Source organism: Bombyx mandarina, chromosome 07, assembly GCF_030267445.1.
Source record: "Bombyx mandarina strain Sakado chromosome 07, ASM3026744v2".
Lineage (NCBI taxonomy): Eukaryota > Metazoa > Arthropoda > Insecta > Lepidoptera > Bombycidae > Bombyx > Bombyx mandarina.
In genome coordinates this window covers 5,778,264-5,799,094 of record NC_143214.1, presented here as the reverse complement: position 1 = coordinate 5,799,094, position 20,831 = coordinate 5,778,264, and the positions used below count along the sequence as shown (strand labels likewise).

General features: G+C 36.0%; 1 protein-coding gene across 1 annotated transcript; it reads right to left on the bottom strand.

Moving 5' to 3' along the window:
• Positions 1–6,189: 6,189 nt before the first annotated feature.
• LOC149502626 (serine protease inhibitor 42Dd-like) lies at positions 6,190–18,041 on the bottom strand. Its single transcript, XM_089728542.1, has 7 exons — positions 17,881–18,041; positions 16,074–16,348; positions 14,165–14,378; positions 13,089–13,300; positions 10,291–10,476; positions 8,960–9,254; positions 6,190–6,313 (listed from the first exon to the last, which is right to left on the bottom strand). Exons 1-7 carry the CDS (start codon positions 17,900–17,902, stop codon positions 6,279–6,281), a joined length of 1,239 nt encoding a protein of 412 aa, XP_089584668.1. The 5' UTR covers positions 17,903–18,041; the 3' UTR covers positions 6,190–6,278.
• Positions 18,042–20,831: the final 2,790 nt, after the last annotated feature.

Genomic DNA, 20,831 nt, shown 5'->3' with positions numbered 1-20,831 from the left:
TTTTTATATACATATATAGATTTCAAGATTTTTTTTCTTCTTTCTTACATGTGTGAACGAGCTCGCAGCCTATCTGGTGTGTAGTCATTACTGGAGACCACAGAAAGCGTAATGTTAATACCACCACCGCCGCAAGCCTCAATAGTATTGTATATATCCAATTTGTCCCATCCTACAAAAGAGGACGCAGGACTTCTAGGGAGAAGGAGGAGATTGGTGATGACTTACAATACCCCCTAACATCAGTAAAAAGACAGAAAAATAATATGGCACAATACGATTTAATAGAAAATCTTCATAATTGATAATACGCCTTTATTTTAAAAATTAAAAAACAAACAGACAAACTTACATTTGATAGTATTGTAAGTTGTCTTAACATAAAATTGTAATAGCTCTCTCATTACTCAGGAATATATCTGCTATCGATGTGTGTTTGAAAAACACAAGTCCAATAAGATACTTAAAATAATTGTTAAAAAAAATTATACAAAACATAGTCTATATCTACATTTTCATAGTTCTACGTTATCGAGCACGCGAAATCAATAAACACAATGCAAAAGAAACGGCCATTCGTAGAAAGGTTAGCAAAATTAAACGATGCGAAGCGTATCAATATATCTATCGTGATTTATATCGAGACCAGTTATAAATTGTGGATATGTTGTTTAATTAAGAAACTGGAATGCCATTAAAGAAACTAATACCAGTCAGTAAGCACATCCTTGTTTCGGTGGCGCCTCATCATCACTACATAGTATAAAACAAAGTCGCTTTCTCTGTCCCTATATCTGACTGTCCCTATGTATGCTTAAATCTTTAAAACTACGCAACGGATTTTGATGCGGTTTTTTTTAATAGATAGAGTGATTGAAGAGGAAGGTTTATATGTATAATAACATCCATTAAATAGTGGAGAAATCACTACATAGTATAAAACAAAGTCGCTTTCTCTGTCCCTATATCTGTCTGTCTGTCCCTATGTATGCTTAAATCTTTAAAACTACGCAACGGATTTTGATGCGGTTTTTTTTAATAGATAGAGTGATTGAAGAGGAAGGTTTATATGTATAATAACATCCATTAAGTAGTGGAGAAATCACTACATAGTATAAAACAAAGTCGCTTTCTCTGTCCCTATATCTGTCTGTCTGTCCCTATGTATGCTTAAATCTTTAAAACTACGCAACGGATTTTGATGCGGTTTTTTTTAATAGATAGAGTGATTGAAGAGGAAGGTTTATATGTATAATAACATCCATTAAATAGTGGAGAAATCAATAACAAATTACAGTTGCCGAAGCGAAGCGAGGGCGGGTCGCTAGTACTTTATAAATCTCTAAATCAGTTTTACTGGCAATATTGCTCGCTTCTTTACCTGTCAATACAAAATGAACAATAAAATATCCCAATATTACCTTAATATACTACTCAACATACAATCATTTCTTCCAAAAGACAAACCAATTCAGGTACATTTTTGTCTAACATTTGTAAATACTTAATAAATTGAAAGGAATTATCTAGTACAAACAGTATACCTACTTTAAACTTCTATTTCACAAGCAAACAATTTGATGCATTCCTTGCTCTAATTTGCCATTCTAATCTGAATATAATCCACAGTAATAGCTGTGGGACTTTAAGCTTCGTGATAAAGCTTGCATGCAACAAGATTGAAGACAACAAGCTACCAATCTCGAAGCATCAAAATCGCAGTCCTTGATACTTTAAATTCAAGGGTAACAGCTTCAAAAACAAGATCTCAGTAATTTCGTACGAAAACAATCCAAAGAAGAGGGCTTGACCAAATCAAGAACTGTTTCAAAATTATTTTTTATTTAAAAGTAACCAACTGACGTTTGCCTGCACGAATAAGTGTCCTTAGATGAATTTGATATTTAATAGTAACAGCTAGTGTAGTTAATAGTAACAGTAATAGTAATAGAAGCAGTAATGCGTTTCGGTTTGATGGGTGGGGCAGCCGTTGTAACTATACTGAGACCTTAGAACTTATATCTCAAGGTGTGTGGCGCATTTACGCTGTAGATGTCTATGGGCTCCAGTAACCACTTAACACCAGGTGGGCTGTGAAGTCGTCCACACATCTAAGCAATAAAAATAAATAGCTACCTTCTAAAATTTCTAAATGTTAATCCATTTATTTGCTTACCGTAACCAACTTTAACAAAAGGATACTACAAAACAGAGAAATAATCGCTTCTAAAAACGTTATTTATAATACTCAGTCAACGATCGTTAGCGCGAATTCAAGTGCCGTGAACTGCCTTTACAGTTTTCTATCATTTTATACACTCGTTAACATTTGCAAATAAAAAGAGCGTGAATAAGTATATTATGCGAATGGAACTGGCACAATTTAACCGACGCCATTTTAAAACTGTCTTTCGCTCGCCTGACCATGACTCCAACATAATTAAATTTCTTAAAAATCGTTCCTCGTTGAATTATCACAAAAAGATAAACACCCATTGTTATCTGCAACCTGTTTTGTTGCGTTCCTTTGGTTTATTCTTGGAAACACCAATTTAGTTGTGACTATGTTACATCAACACGTTCAGTTTAAGTGCGTGCTTAGTCCGAGTTTTTTAACGTTCTCGATAGCGTAAAAGTTAACTCATATTTGTATGGAGTGGGATCGTTTGCCTACGTTTGCCGCTAGGGGCGCTGTTCCAACTGCATACAAAATTGGCCTAAGGGGCTATTCTAACAAGGCACAGACGTGCAACGAGCTCAACCTGGAAGAATTTTCTAACACTGGCCCTAGCAAGAGCAGTGCTTTGCAGAGTCTACCACCGGATCGGAATCGAGACCCATTGAGAAGATCCGGTGAGAAACTCGGTGGACTGGGTCAAGGGAATAGTTGACTTGCTGAGCTGCTCGTTGCCAAGGTAGTAGATGAGCTCACAGAGCTCAACAGGGATCCGTAATGACGTGTTTAGGGCGACGTCGACTGTTTACCATTCGTTCCACCGGATCGGGTATGTAATTACTGGCGGCTACGACAAGAGCGTTTTCATATCGTGCCGCCTACCTCTATCTGCCTGTATTTGTTTGTATTTCGGTGTGGATAATCCTTTAATTCAATGTTCAGATGGGTGAACAAGCTCACGGCCCACCTGATATTAAGGTTACCGGAACTCATAAGCGTTAGAAAATCCCGTCATCCCCCTAGAGGCATGAGTTCTATATTTCATGTTTATAGCACACCCGCTGCTCCGTCCTTCAAACGAGAACTCATTACTGTTTCGCGGCACAAATAAACGTGCCGACGACGAAGCCACAAACCGATAAACACTATACTTTACAATCGTTTATTAAACCGGCGTTTATAAATTTAGTTAGTATGTAAATTTAACAAAAAAAAAAACGGTTGTGAAAGTAGTTCCATAAATTACTAAATCCGTTCTAGACAAATAAAACATAAATTCTCCAAGCGACAAGATCTACTCTTATTTTATTAATAGATTAATTTCTAAAATATTACGGGTGTCGTTGAATTGTTTTTGTTGCTTAGACCGTGGGCTGTATTTTGGTGCTAACTTAAATAAAAACTAGATTCAGAGCGAAGGATTTTTATTTTTTGATGTACGACACATGCACGTACCACCAGATTTTTTTTTCTAACTACAACTAACTGTGTTGCCATACTTATTAGGGTGTTCCCACATTTAAAAACAGTCATTTTATGTTTAGGATTGCCCTAAACATTTGTAACATATAGGGAAGAAAATTGAAATTAGTGAAATCCATACATAACATCAATGAGAATGTTCACCTTTAGAGATAAGACCGTAGTCTCAACTACATTTGAATAACTGCTATATCAATCAGATTGCGTAATAAAGAAAACTCAAAACATGATGACACCGATAATGACATCATATCTCACGTAACTTAGTTTGACTACACACCGCAATTAGTGAAGGTACCACCACCCTGCCCATTTCTGCCGTGAAGCAGTAATGCGTTTCGGCTTGTAGGGTGGTGCAGCCGTTTTAACTATACTTAAGACCTTAGAACTTATATCTCAAGGTGGGTGACGCATTTACGTTGTAGATGTCTATCGGCTCCAATAACCGCTTAACACCAGGTGGGCTGTGAGCTCGTCCACCCACCTAAGGAATAAAAAAAAAAAAAAAATAAAAAATAAAAAATTTAAGTAATTTTGTATCAAGATGTACTCCTTAAATCTGGAAATCTAAGTTAACGATCGGAAATTATGTCTAAGCTATCAATTGGAAATCGGAAACAGCGGATAACAATAATAGTTATTTGAATGGGGCTCATTAAAAAGTTTCTCTTTTCACTTCGTTCCTCTTAGCAATAGAACAGGATTTTCTCGCTTCCTTGCAATCTAGACCAGTTGGCGAGTTAAAAACGTACACCGTAACATAAATCCAGATACATACGTAATTATTAAATTATTTGCCTGGTATCCGATACAAGTATCGAAATAAACTTTCAATATATGAGATTGATCGTTTACAGCTACTTTATTCTTTTTTAATAGTGCATATTTTTTAAAACAGTCCGTAAAGAGTCTAACCCAGTCGAAATGTGTGATACTTTCCAAAATGGATCATTAGCAGTTTTAAAAAGTTCATTTATCTTGAACCCGAAATATAACTGAAAGCTGACACACTGCGAGTTCCATGATGAAGAAGATGTTAATTTTTGTTCTGCTATTTTTTTATTTACTTATTGCTTAGGTGGGTGGACGAGCTCACGGCCCGTCTGACGTTAAGTGGTTACAGTACTAAATAACCTTTAGCTTACTGGCAGTAGACAGGAAAAACACTATACTGTAACTATACTTGAGACCTTAGAACTTATACCTCAAGGTGGGTGGCGCATTTACGTTGTGGATGTCCATGGGCTCCAGTAAACACTTAACACCAAGTGGGCTGTGAGCTCGTCCACCCATCTAAACAAAAACAAAAAAAAATTCAAATCCTGCACTGTTTTTTTTAAAATACTAAAGTTTATCTACCTTACGAACAAACGAGGTTTTGATAGATAATTTTTTTTATTTTTCAAAAAGCCAAGACAAAATTGAGTGCGAGGTAGTGCGCTTTTGGCCTTAGAGTAAACATGCTCATGGCTGCAGTAGTCAAGTCACAAACCACTAGACCAACACGACAATCAAAGTTACCAATCAACATACAATCTGACATGAGATCTTCTTTCTCTAAATCTAGTTCATATTTTCACAACTAGTCTAAAACACGATTTTATTATTATTATTTAAACGGGTGAATTATCTTATTGAGTGATTAGAGCCCAGCGACACCACTACGTGAATGCGGTTACCTACTTTGAGACATGTAGTCGAAGTCTCATTGAAAAATGGCTATTATAAACTAGAACAAATAACTGATTCACGGTAGGAATAGGCAGGATGGTGAGGCCTACTCGTGCGGGATTACAACACGCCTTACGCCAACACACGGCTCAACGCAGAGTTATTTCGAAACCAACCCAATATTTATCTAATGAACAACTGCAGAAACAATGGCCTAGATCGTTAATTTTCATACAAAATAAAGAACAACATTGTAAATTAAGATAAGAAACCTATTTGGGTCGCCTAAGATGACACCTAATTGTAAAAGTTATTACTCTAATTGGTACTGACGTATATCCACCACCCCGTTTCTTCCCGTGGATGTCGTAATGATAACCTTGGTGTCTATACGCGAATTCATTCATAAAATAAACCTGGTTTTGTAAATCAAAGGACTGATAATATATTCGGTAATTCATAAGATAATACAGAGACGCGAACCAAGTCACCTATACAATATAGGTGTGTGACTTCGAACCCACATCTCATATGTGCGCGTGTGTTCTTCTAGGCTGTATCTATAGCCAGCACCAGCAAGAACTATCTTGCCTATTCTGTGCGCATCATCATCATAGTCGGTTATTCTTGGCAGAGCATTCGTGGTCATGTGGAAGAATCCTTGTTTAAGCCTCATTATCTCGACCTCATGTATTAGAACGGTGATGTCGATGGATTCCGATGACCTCATAACACCAGATGGGCTATAACCTCATCATGACACTTACTTTGAAATATCCTGAATAATCTGGAAGCTTAAAAGAAGATCGCGCAAAGAAAAGAAGATTGTTGTGTCAAAAAAAAAATGAAAACGCAGTAGGTAGGTATATAGCAATTCTATATTAAAATATTTTTGTACATTTCACAGTGATGATTTCAATATAATTCCATATGTACCTATTTCACTGGTTCAAAAGATTCCAAAAAATGGTCGTGATGTTTTAACTGAAACAAAAGAAAACCATTAACAAATAATAATTAACTTAGTTTTCTTCTTGTGTTTATCCTAAAGTATGTGGAGTCGACGCAAAGTATCCCATTATTGCCATGTTAATAAATTCAGTATATGAACTAAAATGACGAAATCTTTTAAACACCTTTCTAATTGACAACAGCTTCTATTTAAAATTAGAAATCACGTAATCTATGTAATTACGTAATGTCATTATTTTTTTTTTAAATTAAATTAAAAATATTCTTATAAACATAGATGCCGTATCTAACTCATTTTATACATATTATTTTGCGCTCACTGGTCGAAATTCCAGACCGTAATCAATGACGTCTCAATATTTAGCTTCAGTAAATCTATATCTAATATATAAAATTCTCGTGTCACAGTTTTCGTTGCCATACTCCTCCGAAACGGCTTGACCGATTTTGATGAAATTTTTTGTGCTTATCCGGTATCTATGAGAATCGGCCAACATCTATTTTTCATCCCCCTAAATGTTAGGGGTAGTCCACCCCTAAATTTTATTTTTTATTTTTTGGACAAAATTTTTAATTTCTATTTTTTTATGATACTACATACAAAAATACATACAATCCTCAATATTCACCCCTCTACGATCAACCCCTATTTTTTATTGGTTAATTATAAACTTTAATTTTTTTGGCAAGATTTTCATTTTTATTTTGTCATGAATTAAAATAAAAAATCTGATGTTACTCTCAATTTTTCATCCCTCTATGATCAACCCCTATTTTTTATTTGTTAATTATAAACTTTAATTTTTTCGGCAAGTTTTTTATTTTGTTTTGTCATGACTTAAAATAAAAAAAATCATATTACTCTAAATTTTCACTCTTATACGATCAACCCCTATTTTTCCATTCCGATTAATATTTTTTTTATTCTATGCACAGATCCGTAATAAGGTTGCAAGATGGCAATCAAATATTATAATTGTAGTACGATAAATTCTTATTCAGAGTTTATAATATCAAGTTCCTTTAATTATGATTTTTTTTAAATTGTATTTGATCTCCCGCCCTCGGCGGTCGACTACTGATCAACTATCAATCGATCAGCTATCCCCGCCAGGTATCACCACTCATCCAGCAAACATCACGTAGCAGGGATGAGGACGAAGCCGGTCTCCTGTCTTACGTACTCACTATACATCATAGATTATACACCTAATATATTTGAGAGCTATACAATACTATACATTTTTCAGCCATGTTTTTTTGGTTTTATTTGTGTATCAATAGTATGTTCAGTAGGTCTGAGAATCGGCTACTATCTGTTTTTCATACCCCTAAGTGAATTTTTTTGGATATTTTTTTTTGTTTATAATGAGGTATTATGTGGTTAAAGGAGGTTTTTTTTTCTACAGTAGAATTTCCCTAGAAACTTATTTAAGGCAACACAACGTTTGCCGGGTCAGCTAGTATTTATATAAAAATGAATTGCTGTTCGTCAGTCTCGCTAAAACTCGAGAACGGCTGGACTGGTAGATAAATATGAAAATGCTCGGAATTAAATAAAAATAACAATATTGTTTTCCCTTTGATGTGTCCCCCGTCGGACGGATTCCTTTTGTTTGTTTTAAGTTTATTTTATACAAAAGCTTATAGTATTTTATTTATCGATTAAGGCACTACGAAATCTGCCGGGTCAGCTAGTACTATATAAAAGAAAATCGTGTTAGTTACACTATTTATAACTCAAGAACGGTTGAAATGATTTGGCTGAAAATTGGTGGGGACGTAGCTTAGGATCAGGAGAAGGACATAGGATACTTTTTATCGCGTATCTGTGGGATGTGACATAAAATGTGGTATAACAAAACGCAACAGATATGGAATAACAAAACGCAACTGACAGCTAAACGTAATGTAGTTTATGGCTAATTATAGTAGAATTTTGAAGTTGACCGGTTGATGTGTTTGTTTCGAGTTTCTATTAGCTTATTGTGCCGAAATGGGTAATCATTAAGAAAGCCATGCCGCGACCAACACGATCAAATCTTTCCCGACGAAACCGTAATGCAACTAGGATTCGAAACTTTGCGAGTGAAAGGACTGAAGAAGAACAAGAAAATATAATAATAATAACTAAAATACATGGCCAATAAAGAATCATTAAAATACTTGCTTTTTTAATTTACATTAATTATCCAAATAAAAAATTTACCTTGATCAAAAGTCTGCCCATTTATTAAGGCGGAACAAAGTTCGCTAGTTTATTATATTTTCGCCTTTGTTAGTAAAAAAATTGTTTTCAAAATTTGAAATAACTGTCTCTATTGTTTTTTACGGATAGCACAAAAATTCACGCATTCTCATCAACTAAGAAAATAAAAGACTTTTTTCTCCCCGGGATCTGAGAATCGAATAATTTGTCTCGCGTGCCAGGGACTAAAAGCGAACTTTTCATCCCGGTTGAAAAAAAATTAGTAACTATAAGCACCTAGGGAGAAAAGTAGAACATCCACCCGTGATTGTCACAGCAACGATTGTCACGACAACAATTCACCGGCGCGAATGTCCTACTTTTCTCCCTCGGTACGTAATATACTTACTATTAATAAATAGAAGACAAACTGCTTCATATTTGCCTAGATTAAGTTTAAACTTTCATACCTCGATAGTTTATGGGCTTCTCAACATATTCTGTGGGCTCGTCAATCTTCCCTTCAAATAACACCAAGCCAAGCTTATTGTCTCTTATGAAGAAAACGAAGGGCCGATCGACCCTTAGTTCTACGCCATCATTAATGAGCGGCACAACCATGGCTGCGGACGCCGCGGCAGCTACAGTCCCCTGCTCATCCACTGACATGTGTACTTTGTGATATAGGTTGCTAACATACGGAGTTGTGCCTTCAAAGATGCCGGAGAGGTTTGCCGACGGTGAGAAAAGGGCGTTGATGCGCATCTGGTATTGAAAATTAAAAAAAATACATTTATGATTTGCTTTTTTTTATTGCTTAGATGGGTGGACGAGCTCACAGCCCACCTGGTGTTAAGTGGTTACTGGAGCCCATAGACATCTACAACCTAAATGCGCCATCCACCTTGAGATCTAAGTTCTAAGGTCTCAAGTATAGTTACAACGGCTGTCCTACCCTTCAAACCGAAACGCATTACTATGCGTTACTATGCATTACTATGCTATTCACGGCAAAAATAGGCAGGGTGGTGGTACCTACCTGCCTGGACTCACAAGAGGTCCTACTACCAGTAAATTGCTACGTCTTAATTAGTCTACGTCTGCCAGTCGTCCGGATTTTTTTTATTTATTGCCCTTTTAGGCAGACGAGCATACAGCCCACCTAATGGTGAGTGCTTACATGAACATCAGCGACGCCAAGAGTAGAGCCAAGCCGCTGCCTACCGTTATATTTATGTTCAGAGTCAGTTATTACAGATGTCATGTTGTGTGATAACCCTTAAGCATAAAAATAAACTCTAGTAGGTACCGGTACATTACTGGTGGCCCGCTGGCCTTTCCAGTTTCACCAGAACAGGTGGGTGAGCACGGGCTCAGCAAGGAGGGTGAGATTTGCTAACAGCTACCCGAGCGCCTCCGAAAGTTTTATGAATGCATCTACTACTCAAAAACCTACATAAAAAATATAGGTGATATTAAATTCAGCAGGCTTGTTCTTTTGTCTGGCAAAAAAAACACTGATTTTGTTGCATGACCTTTTTCTTAATAATATGTAATAATATTAACTTCAACTTTATCGATAATTTTGATATTTTCTTTAAATCACCAGTTCATATTTTATTATTCTGTCGGTAAGATCGAAAAATATAATTCATATTTCATCATTTTATCAATATGTAATTCGTATTTAAATATAATATCTAAAAAACACAATTTATCAACAACAAAAAAATTACCGAACAAAGCTCGGTCATTATCTAGTATTAATTAAAATTCAAAAATACGAGTACATGATACTCACACTTTTCAAAGCTTGTATTATGTCTTCATTGTAGTCCACTGTGAATTTGGGCAGGGACAACTGAACTTCGGTTGATTCAAGAAGATCGGATATTTGAGGTAGACTCATGAATGGCAGATCTCTGATGAGGGCGGCACAGCCATCGCGTTCTATTGGCACCAAAAGGATCATAGAGTAACGCTTACCCTGAGAAAAATAATTAATAACTTAAAATTTTGATGTATTGTGCTAATTTACTTTTTTATTCTAGTCTATTCTATCGACCCACAGACATCCACTGCTGGATATGCATAGGCCACCGCCAAACCTTGCCACAATCATCGGTCCTGAGCTGCTAGCATCCAGCATACCTTAAAATTATTTAATTTACTCTGATCTGAATCTCACAAACCTCAACGCTTTCTCGACAAAAGAATATTAACGTTTAATTAAAAAATTACCTCGCAAAATTTATAAACTTGCTTAATTACTGGTGAAGTAAAGGCTGTAAGTACTGCGAATTTTTGCTACGAAGCAAACATGCGTTCCACCTTGGGGGGTCGAATAGCCGTTTTTGAACCTAATTTTCCAATGGTATCTAAGAGTTACAGTAAACACTTATTTCATAAAAGATTTGAGAACATGCCATGTTGCCGACAAGATGGGTAAAATTGCACACGAGACGGCCTAATTTTATTTTATTTTATTTCATTGATTAGTTTGAAATAGGTTTATGCATCTCTTAATGAAATCTTTATTTATGATACGATTAACATTTAACGATTCAAGGCAAAACCGAAGGAGTTACGATCTATCTATCAACATATCATCATACTATGTTATCAACAGAGACGACTAATAAAAAATAGCAAAAAAACCATGATTACATTCAATCCGTCCGAACATTCCAACAGAAATAAATGGAACGAATTCTTATATTATACGTATAAATACTACTAGTAATATCATTATAGTATAAATATTAATAATAATATCATCATAGTATAAATATTAATAGTAATATCATCATCTAGATGATGACCGAGCTTTGCTCGTTTTTTTTATTTTTTATAACGCCATCTTGTTGTGTCTTTAAAGCAGTAAAAATAGTATTATTATTCGCCAATAGATGTCGGTAAGAGTCATAAAGTTGATTATTGATAAAGTTGATTATTGAAAACACGAAAAAAACAACATTTTCTGAAAATAAATCGTAGCTAAATTCGATTTATCGCCCCCAAAATGCCCTGTATACTAAATTTTATAAAAATCGTTGGAGCCGTTTCCGAGATTCAGATTATATATATATACAAGAATTGCTCGTTTAAGGGTATAAGATTTTAATGCGTATCCGACATTTGTACCATGACATTATGTATAAGGTGTGAGCTTTGATTGAGAAACCTGATCGTAATTCCCAAGTGCGTCATCGCGCGCGTCAACACGTCGCTAAAATAAAAGAAATACATTCTGCTATTGAAAGTCGACGAACGTGTCAGACATCGCTACGTTAGTTCTGGTTAGTTCAATGCTTTGACAACAGCAATAGACAAATTGATAGTATCGACTCGTGCATCACAAAATGTCGTCATCTATGTATGTAATGATATTAAGGATTGGAGTATTTTGTGTAGAGCTTATCCGTACTTAAAATGTTTCACAATATACTTAGGGCCGGTCATCATAGAGGTACTTCGGAAACGTGAGAAGAATAACGCCACATCTGACTTTTTATTAAGATTCAACAAACTTGGACTGTTTCCTTGTCTGTCGGAGTAACCCAATAAAAAATAAAAGCTCAATGCAAATTTGTGAATTACTAAACAGTTGTGGTGGGAAAGTTTTGATTGTATCGCAAGAAAATGCGAGCACGTACTTATCTATACCTATATATTACGAGTAATACGTGAAGCAAAAATTTTGTACCCCTTTTTACAAAAATTGCGCGGACGGAGGAGTATGAAATTTCCACACTTTTAGAGAATATAGAGAAAGAGTGCCGAATTTTTTTTTTTTTTAATTATACTTAAAAAATACATTAAATCAATAAAAAAAATATATTACACACACATCCCTATATTTGACACACACACGCACGCATACTATTTGTTTATTGTCAAACTTTTCTTATTTCTTATAGTCTGTGGTGAAATTGAGAATAGATTAATATTGTTTGTCTCTATTAATATTTGCGTAAAGTGTAGTCTTGGCAAAATCTGTGATTATAAAAGTATAATAGTCTTTGACAATAGAACCTTAATAATGGTTAAACGTAAAATTTCAATTAATTATAGTCGAATTTGCTACTGCGGGACCACTAGTATGTATTACCAAAGACCTTATCCACTGGAATGATTCAGTTTGTATGTATATATTATATATGTATGTTCAATTTTAGACATTTGATACCTTTGAAAAAAAATGTATGGTTTCGTGGGACACCGGATAGGAACGAAGTTCCTTATTATAAAAATATTAATTTTAAGTTCTATTCGAGGTGTAAAGAAAATAAAACTGGAGGTTTCGCAACAACCCACGGCTATTCGGTAACGAGCGAACTTATTGCGGTACACTTCATTCACGGTTGTTTGCATAAGAGTTAGTGTATTGCGCAAACGAACGCTCTGAGATCGTGGTCAATGAATGATAAAAAAATATTTTATGTTTTGTACGTTATTGCAAAGTTAAGTCATACACTGTGTACATTATTAATAAAAATCTTACGTTACGGACGTTTTTTTCCCGGTTAGGGTACCCCTCCGCATCGTCCCTTATGGAACTTCGTTCCAAAAACGTAGTAACAATACTTAAGTGCCTACCGCATACGGCAGCTCCACGGCATGTGCCCTCAAGTTATCCACATAAGCGTATTGTATATCTGTTTGAAGTTCCATCATGGCCACATTATGGCAAACTCCCTTGTTGTAGAAGCAAGCCGGGCGTGTAAACTTAGGATTGAAGGCTTGCATCCAAGAACCCTTGAAGTACAGGGCATTTGTCACAATCATTTCTGTCAAAGCGTTGACTTGCGCTGGAAAGTAAAGAAAAAAAATATTACAATACAAATACAAAAATATTAAAGTTACCATTGTATTATTATAGTATGCGTGAAGCGTATTTTAACCCAATTTTATACGCGTTATGATCTAGGAATTGATTTTTAAGAACCGTATGAACATCAAATTTATTCGTAGTTATAGGGTTATATAATCGATTTACCGGACACACTAAGCACAGTTTCAAATTCAGGTACATATCGACGCTTGAAAGGCAAACGTGACTAAGCGACAATAACTGCTTTGTACGTAAATGATAGGCAATAACCGTATTCGATGCGCAAAAAATATATATATATTTCTAGGTCTATTAAAATCATTTCAATCCTACAGCTACTAGCTAGATTCTACTGCAGCTAGTTTCGTTACAATAAATTTTGTTTTCAGGTATTTCAACTTTAAATTAGTCTACTGTAAAGTTCACGCATTGTCGCTTAGTCACGTTTGCCTGTCAAGCGTCGATATATTTATCAACTAGCGACCCGCCGCGAAACATTAAAACAAACATGAAACAGAAAAAAAAAAAAAAAAAAGAAAAAAAAGAGTAGCCTATGTTCATCAGGGACAATGTTGGCTTCTAATGGAAAAAGAATTTTTCAAATCGGTCCAGTAGTTTTGGAGCCTATTCGAAACAAACAAACAAACAAATCTTTCCTCTTTATAATATTAGTATAGATATAGATATAGATGAAACAACGTGCATTTGGAATCTTAAATCAAAAAACAGATAAACGAATTTAATATAAACTGAGCCAGGTACAATGTCTATATTTTTATTTAAAAGTGTTTTTAAATAAAGTCTAAATTATATAATTTAATTTAAAGTAAATGGCACAAACCTTGATCTACAATAGAAGGGATGAGTCCTTTGGTTTTTCCGTTAACCCAGGCGTTTATTTGCTGTGCTACGACTCCGTTATTACCAAAGTTCACTGGGACAGCTTCCGAGAAATACACATACCGCAGATTTGTCTCGTAATCTTTCTTGAGTCTTAATTTATTGGAAACGAATATTGCATTGGCGTTTTCTAAAACGGTTTCTGTTGAATTTGACTGAAAAGTAAGTTTTTAATTAGAAATAATTACAAAAAAAATATTTTATTATTATTATATATTTTATTTTGTTATTATTTTTATTTTTCGTGCAAATTTTAGCATTTTATAAATTTTAAAATGAAAATCTCAAGTTGATGAAAATTAATGTATCCCTGATTTTGGCTTGGCCGGAATGGTATAGTACACTCGGCTCACCAATGGTTCGAACAGCGTACAACGTGTTAATATCTTATGTACCCACTAAGATTTTGTGAAAAAAATCTAATCGGATTATGTAACAATCAAACTCAAACGATGGTTTCCAGAATATTCTCTTGTCGCCGTTAGTCTGTTTGTAGTGGGCAAGCATTTAAGCATTGAACACATTACGATTAGAAAATTGTTTTTTTTTTATTCCCCTTGTAGGCAGACGAGCATATGTTCCACCTGATGGTGAGTGGTTACCGTCGCCCATAGACTTCAGCAATGCCAGGTGCAGAGCCAAGCCGCTGCCTACCGCTTAATACTCTCCACAAGCCTCGTTTGAAGAAGGACATGTCATAGCGCTCGGGAAGGAGCTCATTCCATAGCCGGATGGTACGTGGCAAAAAATACCTCTGAAAACGCACTGTGGATGACCGCAGTGGCTCCAGGTAGTATGAATGAAATCTACTCCAGTGGCGGGCGCTGCGATGGTAAAAACGAGATGACGGTATCATCTCAAAAAATTCCTCAGAGCACTCCCCATGGAACATACGGTACAAAATACAGAGGAAACCGAAATCCCTCCGCGCAGACCCAGATGTTCCAAACGATCCGTGAGAATGGGATTATCGATAATCCGAACGGCCCTCTTCTGTATGGAGTCAAATGGAAGAAGCTGGTATTTGGGAGCCCCTGTCCAGAGATGGGAGCAGTACTCCACGCGAGGCCAGACTTGTGCTTTATAAAGCAAAAGTCTTTGTCCAGGCGTGAACTACCGCTTCGCTCTGTTGAGAACTCCCAGCATTTTGGACGCCAACTTGGCTTTGCCTTCCAAATTACTCCGAAACTGGACATTGCTCGAAATGTCGACCCCACGTATCCCGATCCTCTGGGAAGGTTGCTGGAATACTCCTTGGAATTGCGGCGCCTTGACAAAGGGGTTCTTCTTCGCAGTGAACACGCAAACTTGCGACTTTGACGGGTTGAATTGAACCAAGTTCAATTCACCCCATTTGGAGACTCGCCGCAGAGATTGTTATTCTATTTGAACTCGCGACGAAAATGGGATCCGTAGATATAACTATATTTTTGATGAAAGCACTTTTTAAAGGATGTCTTCATCTCATGTAAATTTGTCTTATTAATTCGAATGTTTACAAGATTACGTCAGCCGAACGCACCTAGTGTAGTCAGAGAAAATGTTACAAAATTTTATCCAAACAATTAAGTTTAAAAACATTTTTATGATAGATCAGACTTAGTTTCAATATAACTCAGTAATTTAGGTACCTCTTCGCATTTGTATTAAAAGCGGTAAGTAGCGCTATTAAAGAGGTTGCTGTGTTGGCTACCTACATTTTTGTGACATTTTCAGGTTTCTGAAGTCCCACGTACATTACGTTCCAGTTTTAAACAATTGCTCCCATTTGACAGCCTACTAGGAATGCGTGGAAGTTGTAAACAATCTCTTCGGACCTCCGCGTTTTATAGTTAATAAGATATACGTACATGTAGAGCCTTCAAATAGAGATTCAATTGCTCCCTTAAATCGTCTTTCACTGACGAAAGTCTCAAAGCACTTCTTATTTCGTCTGCCGTCTCCCCCGTAGCTCCTTCCAGCAACATGGCCAGCGTAGATTTTATACTTGCCGGCGATACCATCACATTGCCATGTTTATTCTCAGCCGAGTACTTCAGCAAATCAATATCAAAGAAGTTCAATCGGGAGTACAATGCTCGTGTATCAAGACAATCCAACGTCTGAAGGCTGGCGAAAGCTACGACTGAAACAAATTATTATGAAAAAAACGTTTAGGAAATATAATAATGTATGTTTGATTAAAATCAATTATAATTTTAATTAATTTAGGTATCGTTGACAAATATGTTCTGCATTAGATTTGCAAATATACAGAACAGTATTTTGGCGAAATGCCTCGTGTACTATATAGTATTCGATCGTCAGAACTGATTGTATGTTTTCCTGATGGTAGGACCTCTTGTGAGTCCGCGCGGGTAGGTACCACCACCCCACCTATTTCTGCCGTGAAGCAGTAATGCGTTTCGGTTTGAAGGGTGGGGCAACCGTTGTAACTATACTGAGACCTTAGAACTTATATCTCAAGTTGGGTGGCGCATTTACGCTGTAGATGTCTATGGGCTCTAGTAACCACTTAACACCAGGAGGGCTGTGAGCTCGTCCACCCATCTAAGCAATAAAAAATATATATAAAAAATGGTAAGTAATTGCCCGACACGCAGTGTGCGTGTATAGTAAGCGTTTGTTTTTGTTATGGAGCCGATGCGGAATCATTAATACTACGGCTATAATGAAAACCTATTTCCAAAATTAGCCCCCGCTTGCTACTTCATTGAACAAAACATGGGTAGAACCTTCGCAACGTAGCCTACCAAAACAAGGAAGAGATCAAAAAACAATAAAAAATAAATAATGCACCAACGAGTACACACAGCGTTTACAATTAACATAGATTATAATAAATATTACATAGATTATCATAATTGAAAATAATTGAGCAATTAGTGGAAGTCGTACATAATTAAAACGGGCACTTTATTACGCAAAAGGAACCATTCTTACAAAGGTTTTTTTGTTTGAACTTTTTATCGTGAACGTGTCAAGGCGAGGTTTGTAAAACTAGTTTTGTATTAAACAAACTCGCTTCAACATTGGTTCCAATGTTGGAATCGAAAATAAGGAAAATCTCACAAGCTCAACACAATGGTCATTCAAAACTCCTTAGTCGTATATTAAGTATTGTTTAACTCAAATGGCAACAATTTACCAACCAAATTCAATTCATTAATTCAATGTTTGAGTTTTTGTGGTGTAGTATTTTTAAAGACTTGGTTCCTCTTCATGTGAAAATGAGCTGACGGCTCTTCTTGTATTAAGTTGTTATCCGGGACCAGGAGGGCATAGGCATAGAGTTTTTTTTTTCTAAACATCTAATTTGCAGGTCAAGGATATCAAATAATAAATTAAGTTTAAAAAAATCTGCATTTTTCCGATTCTATTCTTAATTCTAATTCTCTTAAACGTAATTTAACCCCCCATTGTCATTTGTCATTGTCCTATTAGATTATGAATGAAAATTCAATCATTGTGTAAATCAACTTATCACAAATTTGCGAAAACATTTTATTACTTTAACTGTATAAATAAATGGCGAAAAAGATTGAATCTTATTATTATTAATCCGGATAATTGGATATGAAAAACTCGATTTCGAGACGGTTTCCGCAAAACCTGAATATAGTTGTTATTAACATTGACTAAAACAAAATAACTTACCAAAACATATTAACACACGCATGATTGAGCACTTATGTTTAATTATTTTCCGAAATCATTTGTTTATATGTATTTTCTGGGAGGATAAAACAGCTCACGCTGTATATACTGCCTCCATTGACTGCTATATTACGACTGCGAGTGGTGAGAATTTATACGCTTTGTAAAAAATAATACGTCATTACCTTACTTAGGTGAACGACCAATCAACATATAGTTGCTTAATAATTAGACGTGACATCACATATGTACCTACATAGATCGAACAGAAACCAGTTCTTCAAATGTCAAGATATTTTTAGGTTATTGTTTTTATCAGATTTTTTTGACAACGTGCAGAAAGATTTGGCACATCGAATACTAAAATAAATGCGACTGACTTTTTTCCTACTTAATTACAAGTAGCCTTGAGGGGGCTATTTTAGTTTTCGGACTGGTCGGCGAGGTCACGAGGCTCTCAGCCTGAGAGACATTGCTAATATCCGCCCTAGCAGGAACAGTCCTTCGCTGAATCTACAGCCGGATCAGAATCGCCACCTAAGATGACCTGTGTGCTTAGTGCGAATTTCTTAACGTTCTCGATGGCGTAAAAGTTAACCGAATTTTGTATGTAGTTGGAACAGCGCTCCTAGCGGCAAACGTAGGTAAACGATCCCACTCCATACAAATATGAGCTAACTTTTACGCTATCGAGAACGTTAAAAAACTCGCACTAAGCACATAGACGAGAAATTCAGTGGGTTGTGTCTGTGCGGTAAAGTTACATGTCGAACTCTTCATCACATTCAACGAGTACGGCGAGAACAATGACCGGTGAGCGACTTATCTATTATACTGTATTTGGAGATGACAAAAAAAAATCATAATCTATACAAATAAATAAAATTGGAGTGTCTATTTGTAATAATAAAATAACCACTTTTAACTAAATGTGCAAGTATGTATACCCAGTACATATACCAAAATAATTTTTTTTCTGTCTGTTCCGGCTAATCTCTGGAAAGGCTGGACCGATTTTAGACTTTAACTGATAGGTAGCTGATGATGTAAAGAGTAACATAGGCTACTTTTTTTAGACTAGCTTCGCCCTGCGGCGTCACCCGCATTACGACAATAACCGCGGGTAACATCTCGAAACTCCGCTAGTTGGTAACTATGATTTTATTTAGCCCAGCAATGCGTTTACGTTCCTTGAAAGCTGAAAGGAGTCTTCTTACGAGACTATCATTTAAAATACCTAATACAAACTATACTAAACTATATCTTTAAGTCCATACAAAAAAACATTTTTGAAAATGTTAGCATGATTATCATTTTAAATCCTAACTGTAAATGGACATTAAATTTGATTTAGAACATTTTTAAAAACTCGTTTTCTTAAACTTTTATCCGTGTTGAATTTTAAATTTGATTTGTAAATTAAATTCTTGATGAGTCAGAGGCTTGAAATTTTGAATACAAACATAGCATAGAATCGGACGAAAGGGTTGAACTAATTTGTATTTTTTGTTTGTCTAATTCAATAAAATAATTATGCTAAATATGGACTAATAAATATTATTCGTTACGCACCGTGAAGTAACTTTTGTCATCTCTAGATTATTATTAAATTTGATTCCTTTTTTCTTCTTGGCTGTTGTTCTGTGATTTTTAAATTTATGTTTATATTTGTCTAAATGTGGTGGTTAATAAAATCTGCAACGAGCATGTGCGTGGAAGCCTCGGTGTACGGCACATCGTCGACCAGATGCAGGAGAGTAGGCTGAGATGGTATGGTCACGTAAAAAGGAAGCCACCTGACTACGTCGGAAATTTGGCACTACTGCTCGACCTCCCCGGTGGGAGACCTAGAGGTAAACCCAAGACAAGGTAGAAGAATGTAGCGCTGAAGGACAAAAGGGAATGCAAAGTTGCTGACGAGAATGTTGAAGACAGAGCAAAGTGGAGGAGTAAAGTGAAGAAAGCTGACCCCACCACCATGTGGAATAAATAGCTGGGAAGAGAGAGACAGTTTATTTTTGTTTAAAATCGAAGTAAAATGTACTTAAGTTTGCTACAAACAAATTCTTAGTTTCTTAAGAGGAAGACTTTACAAAAAAAAAATTATTTATTTATTTTATTGCTTAGATGGGTGGACGAGCTCACAGCCCACCTGGTGTTAAGTGGTTACTGGAGCCCATAGACATCCACAACGCAAATGCGCCACCCACCTTGAGATATAAGTTCTAAGGTCTCAGTATAGTTACAACGGCTACCCCACCCTTCAAACCGAAACGCATCACTGCTTCATGGCAGAAATAGGCGGGGTGGTGGCACCCACCCGTGCGGACTCACAAGAGGTCCTACCACCAGTTCACAAGAGGTCCTACCACCAGTTCACAAGAGGTCCCACCACCAGTAAAATAAGAAAAAGGCACTAATTCGATGTGAATGAACGAAACGAAGTCAGACTACCCCTGAAATTGTAGTTATCTTAATAAATTTAACGCTTTAAGGAACAGTTAGCTTTAATTAGAATTAGTAATTAGCGCAGTCGGAAGGTAGGAGTGACGTCTAAACTTATTACTGAAAACATGACCGCCACGATCATACTGCCAAAAGTGTGACGACGAAAAACAAAAAGTTACTGTTAAATTAATCATCCACTCTACTGACTGTTGAGTTGATGTTGACTGTTGACTGTTCTTGTAATAGTCTTTACTAAGATAGAACAGCTAATGATGTTTCACAAGCTAATTTTGTGCCTTCCCCCACTCTTTTAACGACGGCAAGACCATATTTGCTTAGAGTATAGATGTAGGCAAATAAAGATTAAATCTCAGACAGGACTAAATCATTTTTCGGGTATTGCCCTCCCTTATCGGAGATCGACAACCATATATACTTTGAATACTTACATAAGAACAGAGAGCGGTTTCTCTCGTTGTATCACTGGGATACACTTTTCAGTC

Coding starts and splice junctions, on each gene's coding strand:
- LOC149502626 (XM_089728542.1), bottom strand. CDS start 17,902: ATGCGTGTGTTAATATGTTTTG. Junction 16,349..17,880: donor GCGTGTGTTAATATGTTTTG/GTAAGTTATTTT, acceptor AATTTGTTTCAG/TCGTAGCTTTCGCCAGCCTT. Junction 6,314..8,959: donor GAAGCCCATAAACTATCGAG/GTATGAAAGTTT, acceptor CTTTTGTTTCAG/TTAAAACATCACGACCATTT.